The sequence below is a fragment of the Aplidium turbinatum genome, chromosome 11 (assembly GCF_918807975.1).
Source record: "Aplidium turbinatum chromosome 11, kaAplTurb1.1, whole genome shotgun sequence".
NCBI lineage: Eukaryota > Metazoa > Chordata > Ascidiacea > Aplousobranchia > Polyclinidae > Aplidium > Aplidium turbinatum.
The window spans coordinates 1,034,529-1,051,316 of record NC_137482.1 but is presented as its reverse complement, the minus strand read 5'-3'; the positions used below and the strand labels follow the sequence as shown (position 1 = coordinate 1,051,316).

General features: G+C 38.2%; 2 protein-coding genes across 4 annotated transcripts; one reads left to right on the top strand and one right to left on the bottom strand.

Moving 5' to 3' along the window:
- Window positions 1-1,039: 1,039 nt before the first annotated feature.
- On the top strand, window positions 1,040-4,756 carry LOC145779883 (eukaryotic translation initiation factor 3 subunit K-like). The gene is made up of 6 exons (XM_082591554.1): window positions 1,040-1,152; window positions 1,337-1,435; window positions 2,489-2,684; window positions 3,204-3,270; window positions 3,672-3,875; window positions 4,501-4,756. The coding sequence occupies exons 1-6, from the start codon at window positions 1,100-1,102 to the stop codon at window positions 4,539-4,541; spliced, it is 660 nt and encodes a 219-aa protein (XP_082447680.1). The 5' UTR covers window positions 1,040-1,099; the 3' UTR covers window positions 4,542-4,756.
- A 2,948-nt stretch (window positions 4,757-7,704) lies between these two features.
- On the bottom strand, window positions 7,705-15,814 carry LOC145779567 (uncharacterized). Of its 3 annotated transcripts, none has more exons than XM_082591184.1 (6): window positions 15,509-15,814; window positions 11,156-11,229; window positions 10,557-10,809; window positions 9,645-10,128; window positions 8,932-9,032; window positions 7,705-8,507 (listed from the first exon to the last, which is right to left on the bottom strand). In XM_082591184.1, exons 1-6 carry the CDS (start codon window positions 15,756-15,758, stop codon window positions 8,269-8,271), a joined length of 1,401 nt encoding a protein of 466 aa, XP_082447310.1. In that variant the 5' UTR covers window positions 15,759-15,814; the 3' UTR covers window positions 7,705-8,268. The 3 variants fall into 3 exon arrangements, with proteins under 3 accessions (XP_082447310.1, XP_082447312.1, XP_082447311.1); XM_082591186.1 differs by lacking the exon at window positions 15,509-15,814 and adding an exon at window positions 11,640-12,778; XM_082591185.1 differs by lacking the exon at window positions 15,509-15,814 and adding an exon at window positions 11,477-11,605.
- Window positions 15,815-16,788: the final 974 nt, after the last annotated feature.

The window sequence follows — 16,788 nt, the reverse complement described above, 5'->3', positions numbered from 1 at the left end:
ATAGCAGATGCGTTTCACAGAGTTGCCAGAATCCCAGAAATGCCAGTTAATATTTGCTAATCACACTCACAGTGACTGTGGCCTAGTGCCACACCACACAAACCAATACCAAGCTGCTCTATACTGTTTCGTCTTCAGCCCAAGTACTGCCCTAATTCAGCCCTAACCCTAGTACTAGGGCTGAAGACGAAACAGTATAGAGCAGCTTAGTATTGGTTTAACAGGCCTGGGCCGTGCACTTTACTTTACAGTTTGATTTCATGTTAAAAGTTATTAGGTACCGGTACTAAATAAACTGCCTCGATAGCTTAGCTCAATTACCGAATTACCGGTAGTTGAGAGCTTGACTTGAATAAAGGAAGAAACTTCAAACTAAGTGGCACTGATTCAACTCTTGGGGTGTGTGTTTCATTCAACGGCTACTAGTGAATGAAATAATTCACGGACAACACTTCAACAGAAACTTTCCTCTATCAATCTTGGTGACCAGCCTGTGTTAGTTAGTGGTTCAAAGCCTTTGCAAGTATGCAAAACTGCCAGGATTGAGCAACCAAAGAGGCTGAAAATAAACATTTTCACAATCAATGCAAATTGATTCTATAAAGAAAAAGTAGTGTTACTTTTTATGTGTCAAAAGATTTCTGATCAAAGCATTGCGGTTTTGTAGGAATTGGTAGCAAGTTTTCTGAAAGGATTTGATTGATTGAATCTTTATCCTCAGGCTGGGAGTGGGTAAGCTTCTTGCTGAGCTTCATCCTGGCAGTTTTGCATACTTGTAGAGGCTTGATCTTGAAACTTCTTTGTTCATGAAGTCAATTGATTTGATGTTTTATGATCTTGAATTGGCCCAAAGTTACAACTGTGTTAACAATTAAAATAAACCAGATTTAGAATTTTTTATATTTTGTAGATAAAGCTTTGCACCATTTTGTGTGATTTTGCATGTTTGGCCAATTTTGTGTTCAGCATACTTTGTCTGATAGCTGGCACTGAATGTTAGTTTGTTGCATGCACACGAATGACTAGCCATGCTTTTATATTTGACTCTATTTTCATGTTTTGTATTGAATGAATGTAGCACACTGTGTGTTAGAGCAACATGGCTGAAATTGATGCTGCTGGGATCAAAGGGATACTAAAAGGGATTGACAGGTTGGTTGAAACTAAAGATTAAACAAACTTCAAAACTTGTTAAATTAGTTATATTTGTTTCTGCTTTTTCCCTGTATATTTCAATGCAAGTCATAGAGTACCGTACGACACATGATTTCAATTTGATTGTTTCAGTTCAAGTTCTGTCTTCTATTTGTGAATGAACGTTTCTTGAACATTTCAGATACAATCCAGAAAACCTTTCAATTTTGGAACCGTATGTGAAGAAGCAAATTTCTGAAAACTTTTGTGACTTATCTGCCAACTTAGCCGTCTTAAAGTTGTAAGTTGAGAAATAGTCATTCTAATGTCCTTTTTATATTTTACAAATATCACAAATATATATATATATATACCAATTTAATTCGTACACATCACTTTGAAACAAGCCCCCGTGTTATGTGAGAGTATATTATGCTTGTTGTGTTACTTCTCACTCAGCTAGATGCTGATAGCAAGGAAAAATTATATTTTTATAATTTAAAGATGAGAAATTCTGATTACTTTGAATTATGGTACTGCTATTTTGCATTCATCAAATGCTGGCATTTGCACAACAATCTAACCTCTTAGTGTTATTTATTAAATAAGAATCGATTTCGCTATAGTAATAGCATCTTCAGCTAGCACATGTAAAAAAGAAAATTTGAAAATACGTAAAACGAACAAATAAAGCAAACTCCGATATTATCAACATGCATAAAATTCTATTCTAAATAGATGGTTACATAAAGTTAAAATTAAAATCAAAACCTGCAAGCCTAAATCTTAAACTGGTGTTCTGCCACGATTTTCAACACTATACTGGTACAAAATTCAAGAACACATTAACATTGTCATCCATCAAGTAAATTACAATCGTTCAACCAGACGAATACAAAGAAAAACGCAATTTAGATTACAGTCCACTGCCATAAGTTTACATTGATATAATGCCAAAAAGAATAACTTGTGGATGGGCATGGTTGAATAATCTACACTACAGGGGTCGGAGGTTGTTGATAACATGGGAGTAACAAAGCAGACTAAGTGGTTGGTCTAATTAATTTTTGTATGTTAATGGTGGCTTTAATTTTATGTAGCCATTTATCTTCAGCGATGTCTAAATATTGTTTGTTGGGTTGTTCGGCGAAAGTAACAACAAAGCAGTAATTATGACATTTGAATTATGACAGTTATAATAATTATGACAGTTAATTATGACATTTGAATTATGACATCAAAGTTAATGAAGAGCATCAGGATTAATTGGATTCAGGATTAATTGGATTTTGAAGATTTTCTGCTTGGTTAGTTTATATCGGACATAAGTATAACTCTTTGTCTTTTTTTCTAGATACCAGTTTAATCCTGTTTATTTCCGAGAAGAAATTGTTTGTGACATCTTGTTGAAAGCGATAGCATCTTTGCCCAGTCCAGACTTTACCTTGTGTGAATGTTTGATTGACCAACACCAGCATGATAACCCACAAATCGGTCGACTAATATTTCTTCATCAACTTTTGGAAACCTGTGACTTCAGATTGTTTTGGGTAATATTTGACAATCAGTTTTGAATTAGAATCTTAGTCTTTTGCCGCACATTTTCTCTTGTTTACTTTGGCTCCAAGACACATGAAGCGTGTGCCCGACTGTCATTTTAATCTTATTCAAATTATTTTGCGGTCATAACTATTTTGAATTGTTTGCTACAGCATAGTATATTTTGATATAAAAAGTAGTGATTACATGTAAGTAGACATATTAACAGCACAACAATATCAATTGTGATTCTCAAAAAGCAGTGTGATGGTCATGGAGCTGCATCACATTTGACATCGTGTAGGATTGTATAACATCGTGTTAGTGGCTAATGTATATGTGGGTAGTCCAGACCACACAGCTCCCGCTACAACTGTTATTGAAACTTGCAACGTCAACCATCATGTGTTAAAATTATGATAAATAGTAACTCAACAATATGAATTGTAATCCCAGTACGTCATCGTTTATTGAGCCAATTGTTGTAGCTTTTCGATATTCAGTGCTAACTTTCTTTGGACGTTGTACAGAGGGAATTAAAAGCTACACCCGAACTCATAGAAGGCGTCGTAGGATTTGAAGAAGCTGTACGCAAATGTAAGGTTGTGACTTTGCTGTCTTATTTTAATTTCTCAACCGACAAAATCTTTCCTTTTTACATTGACTGAACGTCCACGCTGATGGTTTCCTGATATCTAATTCGGCAAAAGAAGAAGGACAGCGTCGTCTGCAGAGTTTCAATCAATGCAACAAAAACAGAATTTGCTTCATTATTATAATTATTGCAATTCACTCTCACTACAATATCTCTGGCATGTAGTTATAAATCTTTGACTGGCCTTTGTTTAAGTTCATCCTGTGGACTTCTTCCATCCTTCCAGAAGTGGGCATCACTTCCATCCCTTGAGCTTGATTTTGGCATCTTGCAAAACGTTAAACACAGAGTGGTCAAAAAGGTTTGCCAATAACAACACAATATTTTGTATTTTTTGCTCCAGTCATCTGCCGTTCCGTATCGATATCCTACCAGACCATCAACATCCGATCGCTCCGGGAGCTGCTTGGAGAGATTGAGGATGAACAGATGGAAGAGTGGATGCGAAGGTTTGATTGGTCCATGAAAGATGAAGATCTTGTATTCGTCACGAACCAGGAAGAGATTGTCAAGTCAAAGAACATTGTTGATAAAGTCAACTTTGACAGTAAGCTGCAACTTCTCTGCTACCCTAGGCGGGATATTTAATTCGTATTCAACCTACCCAATGTACCAAATGTGGTCGTAGGTTATTAGCAATGTACGGTGACTGCACTGTGAACTAACTAGCCGCCTACTCCTACTTGCTTTAAAATTAATAGATTTCCACTAAACAAACCAGCCCCTTAGAATTGAGCAGTCACCATCAAATAGCTTTTGTTCAAAGTGAAAAGCGAGGATTATACGAACCAAAAATACTCGCTGCTTCAAAGACAATATCCGATAGCTCGGTTGTTTAAGCACCCGGCTTTCTAAACTAAGAATCCTAAGATCAAGTAGCCGGTTAAACTCTGAGTGTGCGCTCGAGCAATTTTAATGACTGCTCTCCATTCAGCGGCATCAAGTGGATAAAACAATTCACAGACAACAATACTTTAACAAGTAGAAGGCTTGCTCTTTCAATCTTGGTGTTCGTCAGTGATACAAACTCTCTACTAGAATGTGAATCTACCAATAAGCTATCAAATTTTTTTCTCAGTCCGAAGATAAATATTTCCACAATGAACACAGTTGTTTAGAGATTTGCAGTGCAACAACAATGTCACTAAACCTCAACATGCAAATTCTTGCAGAAGTCCAAAGCGTCATGAATTCCGGGCTCCTCCCAGCTTGATTGTCGAAACCGCGAGAGCTTCAAACTTCTTTGATGTGGTGCCGCAAATTCCTGGTGGGAATTTGGTGAAAACATTTATTCTTGGAACAAACATAGACAAGAAATTGATGATTAAGCCACATTCAATAATGGTGAAGACATCTTCCACTTGAAATTGTGTTACTGTCCATCTTAGACCGTCGGCCACCAATAAAACAAGCGCAATGTTGCCCGCAGTTGCAGAGTGGTTCACTTATGTGCAGTAGCGTTGACAAGGGGTGCTTTTAGGCCCGGGTCAGGAATAATTTTAGGGACCCGAAACCTTTTTAATGGGCCTGGAAACAAGAAGAAACCGCATCGTATTCTTGGGATGCAGCGCATTTTTTCTTACAATTGTCTTGATTTGAGACCCAAGGATCTCATTGGCACCGGGGCTAAGATATCCTCTCAACGGCGCTGCTTGTGTGGTGTTTGTTTCTCACAAAGGTGCCAAAGTATGCTTCTAGTAGACCACTGTCAGTTGGTTGAAGAAGTTTACTGTGAGCTGGTAGAAGGCTGTTGACCAGAAAGTTTGTGATCAGAAAAAAAGTAGGACGTTTCAACGCCATTTTTAAAGATATCTCTTAGGCTGGTGGCAGTTATTTCTGAACAGATTTAATTTTCATTTTTTTTATTTCCTACCATCAACGTGAAACATAACACTTGCCGTAACAAAGTAGAGGCCTTTAACAATACAGTAATGTTGTCACTTGCCACCCATTTGCGGCGTGATATTTTGAACGTATGGGAAAAGCAAACCATCGCAATGGTGGTCTATTATGGTAAGCCAATGCAGAATATCTACCAGGGTAGGTTGCGTTTGAATCAGGACCCCACATAGTTATGGTAAAAAAGTGCGATGTACCGGAAATGTAAACTCTGCAAAACACTGCGTTGTTTTTTTCTGTTGATAGGCCTTGGTTTTTTATGAGAAAAACACCTGTTTCCTTCTATGAAAGACCTTGTGTGTTGTTGGATAGACCAGGTAGCCTTCTCTTGGTGTTCGACTTTTCGCAGACAAACGATTTTTTCGAGATGTTTTCCCAAAAGGCTGTGGCATGTTTGTATGGTACCGAGCACTTGTGGCCATTTAGAGTAGACTAAATTAAGCTCGCCAAGACTGCTGCTTAAAATCGGCTTTTTATTTTAGATAGCCATCTCCAACAAAAGCTAGGATATGCTAGAGATGAGAGAGACCATAGACCAACTGGCAAGGGCAAATGGAGTAAGATGGTATGGACATGTGATAAGGAGGAAGGAAGGAAGTTTTCTTAGAAAGGCACTAGATCTAAAGGTGGGTGGGAAGAGGAAACGCGGTCGTCCAAGAAGAACGTGGAAACAACAAGTGAAGGATGAGTTTAAAAAAGTCGGACTGAAGGAGGAAGATGCAAGGGACAGGGTGAAATGGAGAAAAGGGATTAAGACAATTGCTGCGCGGAAACAATCGGCCACCCCCACTAGTGGGGAACAAACCGACGATGGATTATGATGATGAACAAAAGCGCTGGTATAATTATGAAATTAGATCGCCGGTCCGAAGACAGAGCGCTTGACTTCTGAAAAGAAGAAGCTTCATGATCAAGCGGCGCTAGTTCGACTCTCGGAGTGTGCGCTTGAGCAACGCATTCAGCGGCATCTACTGAATTGATTAATTCCCGGGAAACTCTACACTGTCAATTTCGGTAACCGGTTTTGCGTCAAAAGCCTCTGCAAGTAGGCTATGCGCAGGCCTGGATTAACCATTGTGCTAGGGTGTGCTAAAGCACTGGGGCCCCGCAGACAGAGCGCCCCACTTTTCCTAAAAATAAAATCACAAATTTTTCCTAAAAAAAAAATTAAGACAAGTGGGGCCCCTCTGTCTAAAAAAAGTAACACATTTATCAATATATCTCCCCCTTCACGTGAATAAAAATATGGTTCTTGTATTTTTTCTTTAAGACTTTGCAGCAAAGAAAGCCAGAAAAAAGTCGTTCGACTGAATTTCATGTTAGTTTTCTAAATCCTATTGGTAGTTAGTAGTGAATGAAAGAGCAGTTTAGAATAGAAATTCAGAATAACCTTTCACTTTCCCTTGCACGGTTTTGTTGATTTAATGTATGTGATTTTGCATCCTGTATAACGTAAACATTGTTGACTTAATTTGCACATGCTTATTTAATCATCGATCACGTGCTATTTCAAAGTTATCTAACTTACCTAAGCAATGCTCGGTTTTCTCTGCAAGCGAAACCAGCTCACTTCCATTACGCTCCACGTAAGCTGGTAAGGGCCCCCATAAAATTCATTAGCACAGGGGCCCCATTTGACCTTAATCCGGGCCTGACTATGCGTGTAGGTTTTTTGCTCTTTAAGATATTCTGAGTCCCCAGTTGTGGTTAATTTAAAATGTTTCTGTCTGGGGTAAAATTACCTACAATTTAAACTAGTCTGATACAGTAAAATGAAATGCATTTTGGGTTTGGTTTTGAATCTTCATCCTCGGACTGACAAAGCCATGATAGGTTAATTAGGTTATTCCTGGTAGTTTCGCATAGGCCTACTTGCAGAGGCTCGACGCAGAGCCGGTTACCGAGATTGGCAGAGTAAAGTTGTCGATTGTTGAAGTGTTGTTACCGGACAATTATTCCATTCACATTCTCCCATCGTGAGGTTTATCTTCATTCAATTTGGTCACTCAACTCCCGCCTGTTCGAGAATCTTCTTCTGTCCTTTTAAAAATAGAAATTCTTTCGTTTCATATAGGCTACGTTACGAGTAATTTTCAATTTCCCACCTTATATCATAATGATGCTTTTTTAATAGTAACATCACGGTGGGAAGCGTTTATGAAACTGAAACAGTCGCTTCCAAAACACAGAAGCGTGACCAAAATTCCGTTAGAGCAGAATTTAACTTTTGAATTTTCACAGTTGCAATTCTCATAGGTTTCGGCCAAATGTTCTAATAAGTTAATTGAAATTTGTCAGTTGGAAACATGTTAGCCTACATGCGAAACTACCAGAAATAACTTATCAAGGCTTTGTCAGTCCGAGGATAAAGATTCAAAACCAAACCAAGTTAAAATCGTCTAACTACAGAAACAAACTTATTAGCCTTCCTTCTGTCCACTACAGATTTAACCTCTCGAACCATAGACTCCTTTCGAACTGTCAAACAAACGAATTTTATTCAAAATAATTTACGTACAATCATCTGCACAGACACAATTCATACTACAACATAGCCTACACACTAACTGACAAAGATTTCTGAACAGAAATTTTTATGTCGCGTTTTCATCCCTCGACATGCTGTGATGCAATTTTGGAAGATGATATTTTTCTGTCGCTTGATGGCGTACCTGATTCATTTTTGCATAGCTGCTGTGACATTGTTCACTGCTCAGGTTTGAGAAACAAGAATGAGCGCTTCAAATAAAAATGGTAATTGATCAAGAAAACTTCGTTCTACCATTTTCGAGTGTAGATTGTTACAGTAGGTTGTTATGTAAAAAAAAGTGGTCATATTGTGTAACCTAGGCCTATTTGGTTGTTTTAAAATACTTTTTGCTCCTTTACCGTTTATGCCAACTGAGTAGGACCAATACTGCTATGGGAAATGATTGATTGTTAAACACTGGTAAGGTTCAGACGCACAACTACGAAGTGATTATGGTTTGGTGCCAAAGGAAATGTAGCATCGCAATATATTGTGTAACGTCATAAGACATTTATTGCGTCATAAAGTTTCGTGGTGAAACGCAAGTGAAGGAAAACATGAAAGTAAAAGTCTTTTTTGTCCATGGAACAATTTTATTGTCTTCTGAAAACAATCCCTGATAACTTGATCCGGATAGTAGTTCTGAAGCGGTGGGCTTGTCGGATGGGAAGGGGGAAAGCAACAATATGAGGCAGTTTGAAAACTTTTTGTCCATGTGTTGCCATCTTTTATTTCTAAGATTGCTTGTTTCTAAAGAAGAAAACAACATCAGACGTTGAATTAATTTTGAGATTTGATAAGGAAATCTTTCAGTGGCGTGCAATACTCATATTTTTTATTAAACCATGTATTTACAAATCGTTATTATCCAAAAGCTTATCAAAACATAATCATTGGGGCATTGTTTCATTGCAACAAAGAAGAAATGGACTTTGGAATAGCTTTGTCATTTCTTTACTTTCCTGAAGTTAAGCACATAATTTATGCAACGCTGAGTGAGTGCAGACATAGAATTAAATAAGATTCTTAATGAAAAACAAATTTTTATATTTATTTCAACCCGGCGTCATGAATTAATTATAATGTAGTGTAGCATTAATAGTTTTTATTGTTTTAAATAAAGAATAAAATATTAACAGAGCTATAGGCCTACAAACGTCAATGCCTTAATTACCCGCATCTGTTTTTTTGCAACCCCAAGGGCGAACGTTTGAGACTGAGCTTCCTTCTGATGTACGAGATGAAAGATTCTTCTTCGCTTTTCCGTGATTCAGCCTGTAATGCAATTGTTACGTCATAAATTACGGTGTTTATGCGCAGTAATTTATGAGAATGGATCTTTTATTCTATCATAACAGATTCCTAGATGGATTAATGCGAACAATACGCGGATATCGAATTGTTCGTGTAGGCCTATAACTTACTGGATTGTTGTTAAGTTATATCAGCGCAATGCGATAATCACTATAAGCCTACTAAGGTGGCCTAATTGTTTCAAAGCGAAAACTAGTTATTGCTTAGGTTAGCTTGATAGCTTCCTACCCTATTGTTTACTATCATTATTTTCAATCTCACAAATGTACTGTTTTATTGAGATGATTTGCAGATTTGTTTTCGGTTGAGTTGTTTGTGTTTTAGTTTGTATTTTTACTAAGCTATAAGTGCAGAAAGAGCTTTTTAAACTGATTTTAGCTCATCAAAAGTTGTTTTACCTTGTGTATTTCACCTAATAATAAACTTGAAAGTGAAAAAGTTATAATTTTAAAGACGAATGCTTGAACATTTGCATTCATCCGGCCAGAAATTAGGCAAGATCTTACTTAAGCTTGACAAGTAGGCCTAATCAAAAAATAATAATAGATTTCTGTCAGAAGCTTGCAAACCAACCTGTTAGTCGGAATGGCTCGATATTCTTCTGGTGTTTTCTCGTGTTTCAAGTGTGCCAACTTCTTGCAAAACTTTACGTAATGCAAGTCACAACTGCATGACGTTCCCCAAGGCCGGCAACCTTGCAGGCTTGCGAAGAGTAAATACCCAAATGACGTCATGTCGTCAGAGGCAACGCACTGGTGCTCCACCGAGTGGCAATCTTTACAAAAATAATCGTCTCTTCTCTGAACAGAAGTTCCGCTGTCCCTGGCGTGTTCGAAGTTTGTTAGTTTTAATTGAAATTCTTTATCGCCGCGAGAGCTGCTGACATCATTGTGACGTACTAAAATGTTCGAGCTGGTCACGTCGTTATGAACAATCTTGTGACAATCAAGAAAATTTAAAGCTTTCAAAAGTTGTCGCGAAACTCCTTTCATAATTGTCAAAGACTTCTCCGGTTGTTTGGCAAGGAAAAGCTTCAGTGTTTCCCCATGGAAATATTCTGAAATTAAAAACATTTCCAAATTAAACCATATAGTTTCTTAATTTAAACAACGATCTTCAATAGTCCAATAGTTTATTCGCATAATCGTTTGTCAGTTTGATACGATTATATCTTGCAGTCGGTTGTAGGTCTATTTCAAACCTCTTCGTTTGGACGATTTATCAATTCGCTAATGAGAACTTACACTTAATTAAAACGACCGTGTTTCACAAAATGAAGAATTTATTTTGTGGGAAAAATTACCGGTGCACTTTGCTCTAAGGAACAGAACTTTCCGACCGTAACAACGACAATGCAATCTTCAACTGTTCGATAACAAGTACAGGAAATGTGGTTTGAACACAATGTAGTGCTTGACCTATCTATATTACTGTCGAATCACAATTGCATTGTAACTATGACAACAACAAGTACTAGGTGCATACCTGTTGATATGTACAAATTGGAAAAGGCGTCCAGTGCGAACCCCTGGCAACTTAGAATGTACTGACATTTGCGAGAGCACCTGAGCAGAACCACTTCTCGGAACAAAGCCATGCTCATTCCTACGGTGTCCTGGGAACCAGGAATTCTGGAGAACTCTCCATGAAAACTTTCTGCTGTAACCGGAAGTTGATCTTTTGATATTCGATGAAGCGTCATCTTTCGGTTTGTGACGTCATCATACACAAGCCATTTCTGCAAAAGTAATTAAATTGTTTACCGACAGACGAAAAATCTTTGCAAACCTGAAGCAAGAGATTGTTGCATTGCGAAAGTGAGCCCAACAATCCCCTTACTCGTTGACCATAACAATAATAATTGCAACTCCAAAGGTCACTTGTAACAAAAGGTCAATCGTACCATCAAACGTTCCGCACTATTGAAATCCTTCACCGTTGGTGCCACCAAGACACAAAGGGCGTGCCTTATTTGTGACAAAGTAGTTTAGATTTAAAAAATAAAAAATATTCAAATGTTTTTGATACACGAATTTATATTCGGAAGAAACTGTCGGCTTGAAACTAAATTGTTCTTGTACTACCTGCCGTTCTTTGGCGGACGATTGCGTTATCTTCTTCATGAAGTTGTACCTCCTCGTACTCAGGGTTGTCATTTCTGAAAAGGAAATATTAATGCATGAACAATTTACATCAGTAAATCACAATTGAAGTTAAAACAGAATTCAATTGACTTGTTGAACACAATAAAGAATTTTCTGTCTTGTAAAACAAAGTTAATTTGGAGAAAAAAATTGTTTTATTCAACGAAATTTTTCAATTCCCATTTTTCGAGATATTTAAAACAAAAAATGAAATTCACATATTTTGTTCAGTTGAATTGTACAAGATGGATGGCGACATACCTGTTCCCAGGAAATGTTCGCTTTGGGCCATGTTATAAAGTATAAAACTGCAAAGTCAATTCTTAAACTTTGAACGACAGTAACTTCCACAATCACTTCTGATGCTTTATTAATTTAAACTATTTATCTGAAATTCACAACATATAATTGAAGTTGGCCGTACCGGTTGAGGCTTGTCACTGATTAAACCTCAACTCTTGCCAATGTCCGGACGAATCTTGATGCTATTGTGACGTCACTTCCATTTCTACGCTTTACTTACAAATTTGCATCAACCAATAAGGAAAAAGTCCAAACTTTTCAAATGATGATAATTGATTGACAGCTTCGTATTGTGCTATTGTCATGGGGAGAGAACCTTGCAACGTGTTTGCGGTGGTAGCCTACACAGTTTAAAGTTATCCAGACAGCAAAACCCGTTTGCAGACGTAGTAGTTGCCACTACAAAGTTTATAGCCTATCATGTTCATGCTTTCTTGATAGTCAAGGTATTGCAACCGTGTCAAAATCCTTGCATTTATTAAATGATTTCTCTCGCAAGCACGCTTTAATGTTCGCGTTTTGTCGCTTCTACCTTTTTACATACCCCTGCTATGTTATGGCTAGTAATATGTTTTGATGGTCGGAAATATAAAAAAACATGAATGATTGAATGGATTTGAGTGTCTGTAGGTTACTGAGCAAGCGCATTTGTTTTGCTTGGGGCCTCAATTATCCAGACCGCAAATCAACTTTTTTACATTGATAAAACGTTTGCAGACGTTGAAACAATGTAAAAATGGCTGATTATCTGTCTGGATAGTGCCCATGCTTCCAAACACGACGAACTCCATCACCAACTTCACCAATTGTTGCGTATCAAGCGCGACGCGCGATCTTCATGGCGAATACCACAATAGCTGCCCCATAGTGCCCCATGTCTGTCTGATGTCCGGACCAGGTCAGGGGGACCCAGCAAGTGACCTTAAGAGGGGGAGACCATTTCAACACAACACAATGATGTGTGGTCTAAAATAAACTGACCTTGCTAATAAACCGTGAAAAAAGTTACTTTTCTGTGTTTTGGGATAGGCGATCGCTTCAATTGCTCCCCCTTGAATCCGCCACTGGATCAGATCACCTCTGCATTAGTATGATTCTTTGGTTTGAAAGAAGCTCTAATAACTCGATAATCCAACCCTACTGCAAGCAACTCAGATGACAGGATAGTCATAATCTATAGCCAACACAGGGGCCGTTATCATTATTGCATCATTAAATTTGCGGTCTCTGCTAGTAGGCTACGCTAGTAGCCTATGATTCCTCTCCAATAACCATCTTCCATTGCCCATACCTCAGTCTATGACTGCCTCATTCAAAGTGAACCTCAACAACAAAGAAGAATAGTTTTATTCTAACTCATTAGTAATAAAACTATGTACAGTATACTATAGTTTGTATTCCACAATTATACTTTTGGTCTGCGATACCTTTCTGTTGACTAGCGAATAACTTCAAAGAACAGGGTGTAACTGTTTGATAACAACAATCTTAAATATAGTGCCACAAATTTCAAACAAGATTGCTTTTCTCTTCTCTGTTGCTTTTTTTTACCAAGTGATTGATAAAACACAACGTGAAAAAAGAAATCGACTTCAACTCGAAAGAATGGATTTCATGATCGTGCTGAACATCAGCCTCTTAGCTCAGGGCAAATCTTATCTCAATTGTAAACAATCCATTCCTCGAATTCAACGGTCGATGACTTGTCGTTGCCATTGTTCAGTTGAGTAACACAAACTTGTCTTGGAAAGAACTAATGGAAGAAAAGATGAGATGCAAGTTCATGTGAAAGCAATGTGGGCCCGTTGCGTCACCAAACAAACCAGTGAAATCAGATATTTTGATAATTTTGTTTTCAGCTCAATCAAAAGTCATTTTGTGGATGGGGACATTTGTGCGACGTCTGATGACGTAAACAAAACATGACACATGAGCAGAACCAATGTGTTTTATTATAAAAGACATTTGAAAAAAAAAAAAAACAAGAAAAGCTTTACATAAACATTTGGACTTTTTGCCTTCCCAAGCTGCGACGTATCTGCAAAGTGTTGTCGCTTTCAATCGATGTGACTTGATTAACTTGTCTCTAGTGAAAAGCATATTCGCGAATGATAGCGGTCTGTGACGTCACAAATCACGCTTCTTTTTAAACCCGCCACCTTATCAGTCATCGGAGCAATACTTTAGTAAACAACTTTGAATTCAACTCATTGCACCTCTCAGTTGCAAAGCTATTCCCAAGATCCAGAGGTCAACAAACTGATTCGAGAAAACAGCCGATGGTTGTGAGAAAAGATCCTCGCGGGTGGGATAATCATTTAGTTCTACAGCCCGCAACTTGTGGTGGTAACTCAACACAGTGGATTTGATTTATTTAACTGTATACAACAATTAACATGTCCGGTCTACGCAGGTTATGGTTGAGAGAAAAAAAATATTATTTTATCACAAACTCCCAAAATCGCACAGGTCCGTTGAGAGGCTAGGTTGGCCCGGTACCAATGGGCCCCCAAAACTAGACGCCACTAAAATAATTTACTACAACAAAGATATACGCGACATTTTATTCAACTTCTCGGACCCTTGAAAATATTTCGAACCCATGGACCACTCCCCACTCCGGACCGGGTCCAAATGTAACCCCGAAGCCAGGCGGTCAACACAATTGGTCACACAGACTTTATCGTTCAGAAACAGCTTAACTTAGCAACCGCATCGCTAACGCGCGAGCAAGCGTCTATTAAAACAACTTTGACTTCGTAATCAAAATTTATGAATCACAATAAAAACCTTATTGAACGGAAGCAAGTTAATGTGCAAGTTTACGTCGTAATAACAACGTTAATCAACGTCAATTAAACATGTTTTCTAGATTCCGCAAAATTGTTTTGCTGGTTTTCCAGCAGCAGACATTTTTTTACCTGAATGTTTTCTTGGAAAGCGACTTTGTTTACCGATCCAGGCGACGAGTTTATTTTATAAGCAGTTTTTATATTGTTATGTTGTTTCTACATCTAAAGGCGATTATTTTTTTAAACAACCAATTTCAATCGATGACGTCATCAAAAATGCCAGCGCATGATGTCATGATTAAGCAGTGTCTGCGGTGACATCTTTGTGTTGACGCGTTTTGATCGCTATGTACTGATGAGTGATGACATCAAGTGTGGTGTTGGCCTCTGTGAGGTATGGTGAACTTCGGGCTGGTTCATTGGTGACGTTCCGGTTAGTATTGCTTTGTTTTTCTTCATTGTCTTGGTGAAGGTGCAAGTGGTAGCATTCAAGGTTAAATGTTAAACAGGAAACTTTGTTGTAAACCTTTCTTGGGATACGACCGCACGCTTTAAGAGTTCAATACTGAAGACCCCATTTGAGGTACAGCAGTTACTTGCCAATAAAACAAAACAAGTTTTTTTTTAATCTGTAGGTTTCAGTTCAGTTTGTTTTTATATATGAACATTGCAATGAAAATCAATATATGCCAAACATAGCATCCGCGATCTGTGAGTGTGGCAAAGAGGAACAAACCGCAGACCACACCATCTGTAACTGCGCCATCTACCATGCACCAAATGGTGTGCGTTGTCTGCGTGAACTGGATGACAAATCAATTAAATGGCTGCTCGACACCTGCCCAAACATCTAGACCGCGTCGTCGCCACTGCCCAAGGGTGGTAAAAGGCAGAGCCCCTCGGCCCTTGAAGTGGCGAAGAAGGTTCAAACGAAGAAGAAGAAGAATAGCAGAGGTCTCGAAAAAGGTAGAAGCGACATTTTGACCACGAAACCAAATGCTGTAATAGATTGAATTTATGAGAAATAGGCTTTTGGTTAGAAAACGTAATGTGCTGTCATTTACAATAAGCGTTGTTTTTTCGAACAAGTAAAAAATTATGATCAAAAGAAAACCGCGGCAAACAAACCACACAGTTATGAAGGATTCGAGTAGTAAACATGAGACGTGATGACGTACACGCTATGCATGCGTGTTACCTTCTTCTAAGTCGTTTCGCGGTTGTTCGAAATCGCTTGTGTTGTTCTCTGGAGCTTCGGTGATTCCCCATGTTCCATACTTGCACTTGGAGGTGCCCAGGAACAATTCTGCATCTGCGCTCATCAACTCCGTTGAAGAAGCGATTGAAATACTTCTGTTTTTTCTTTGTGTTCCAAATTTTCCTTTCCTCAGTTGGGAAAATATCCAAGCATTCCCGAAGCTTGGCATGCCAGAGGTTAACTTTTCCATGATTTGCAAGGCCCAGTGTGATAAAACCAGCAAATTGTTTTACACGGCATTAACTTCAAACTGTATGTGACAGAAATAGAAAAGTTAGCATGAGCTCAAGTAAATAAGCAAACTACACGTTTTATAACTTTTCCGTCAATTATACAAATGTAAACAGAGCAGAAATGTATTTTACAGCTTCGAATATATTGTACATTCAATGTAGTTAGCTAAACATTTCTCGTGAAAACAATCATTTAATGATTCCTAGCTTGCAAGGTGCCTTTTCGTAGAGACTATTGTGCTGTAGTCCTGGCTGTGGTTGCACCGAATTCTTTGCAACAACCCTTCCCCTGCTACAGGGTAAAACAAATACAAGACCTGCGATTCCCCATTGATTGGCTACGAATACTGTGATTTATATTGAAGATGGACTTTTTTCAAGCTGACCTGCTTTTTTCTGCATAACAAATCCTGACCTCAAGCAATGTATCGCATCTCCCACGACGATGGTGGCACTTAAAAACAAAATTCTTCAAAGGTAAAAATCTTGAAAATTAAATTATCTTGAAATGCGATTAAAAAAAAAACTAAGAAAAGAAAGCAATTTCAAGAGTTGAATACTTTCCTGTTTTCTTCACTCACTTCTTGAACTAAATAAACTGGGATTTTATAGCGCACCTTCTCCGTTCTATCACGTTGATATGACACAAAAAATGCCCAAAATTACCCTTAATGTTTTCTTTTTTAATGACGAGCTAATTTGAATACTTCTGGAGGGTGCTTGTTGAAAGCCAGTGAGCACAAGACTCGGCGAACAGGCTGTCCGATGACGACTCAAACGCAATAAGGGCAGTTCTACCTGCTGAGGTAATGTATTTTCTGACTTGATAAGGATGTAGCTGAGTACACAGACTTTTAATCAAGCAACATCTGGCCAGATGAAATCATACCTTTTGGGAAATCTTATCAAGTTATTGATTACTTAAGTGGGATGGACTTTTGCTTTCCCTCCATGTTGTTCTGGAGTCCATCAACACGTGGGGCGTCT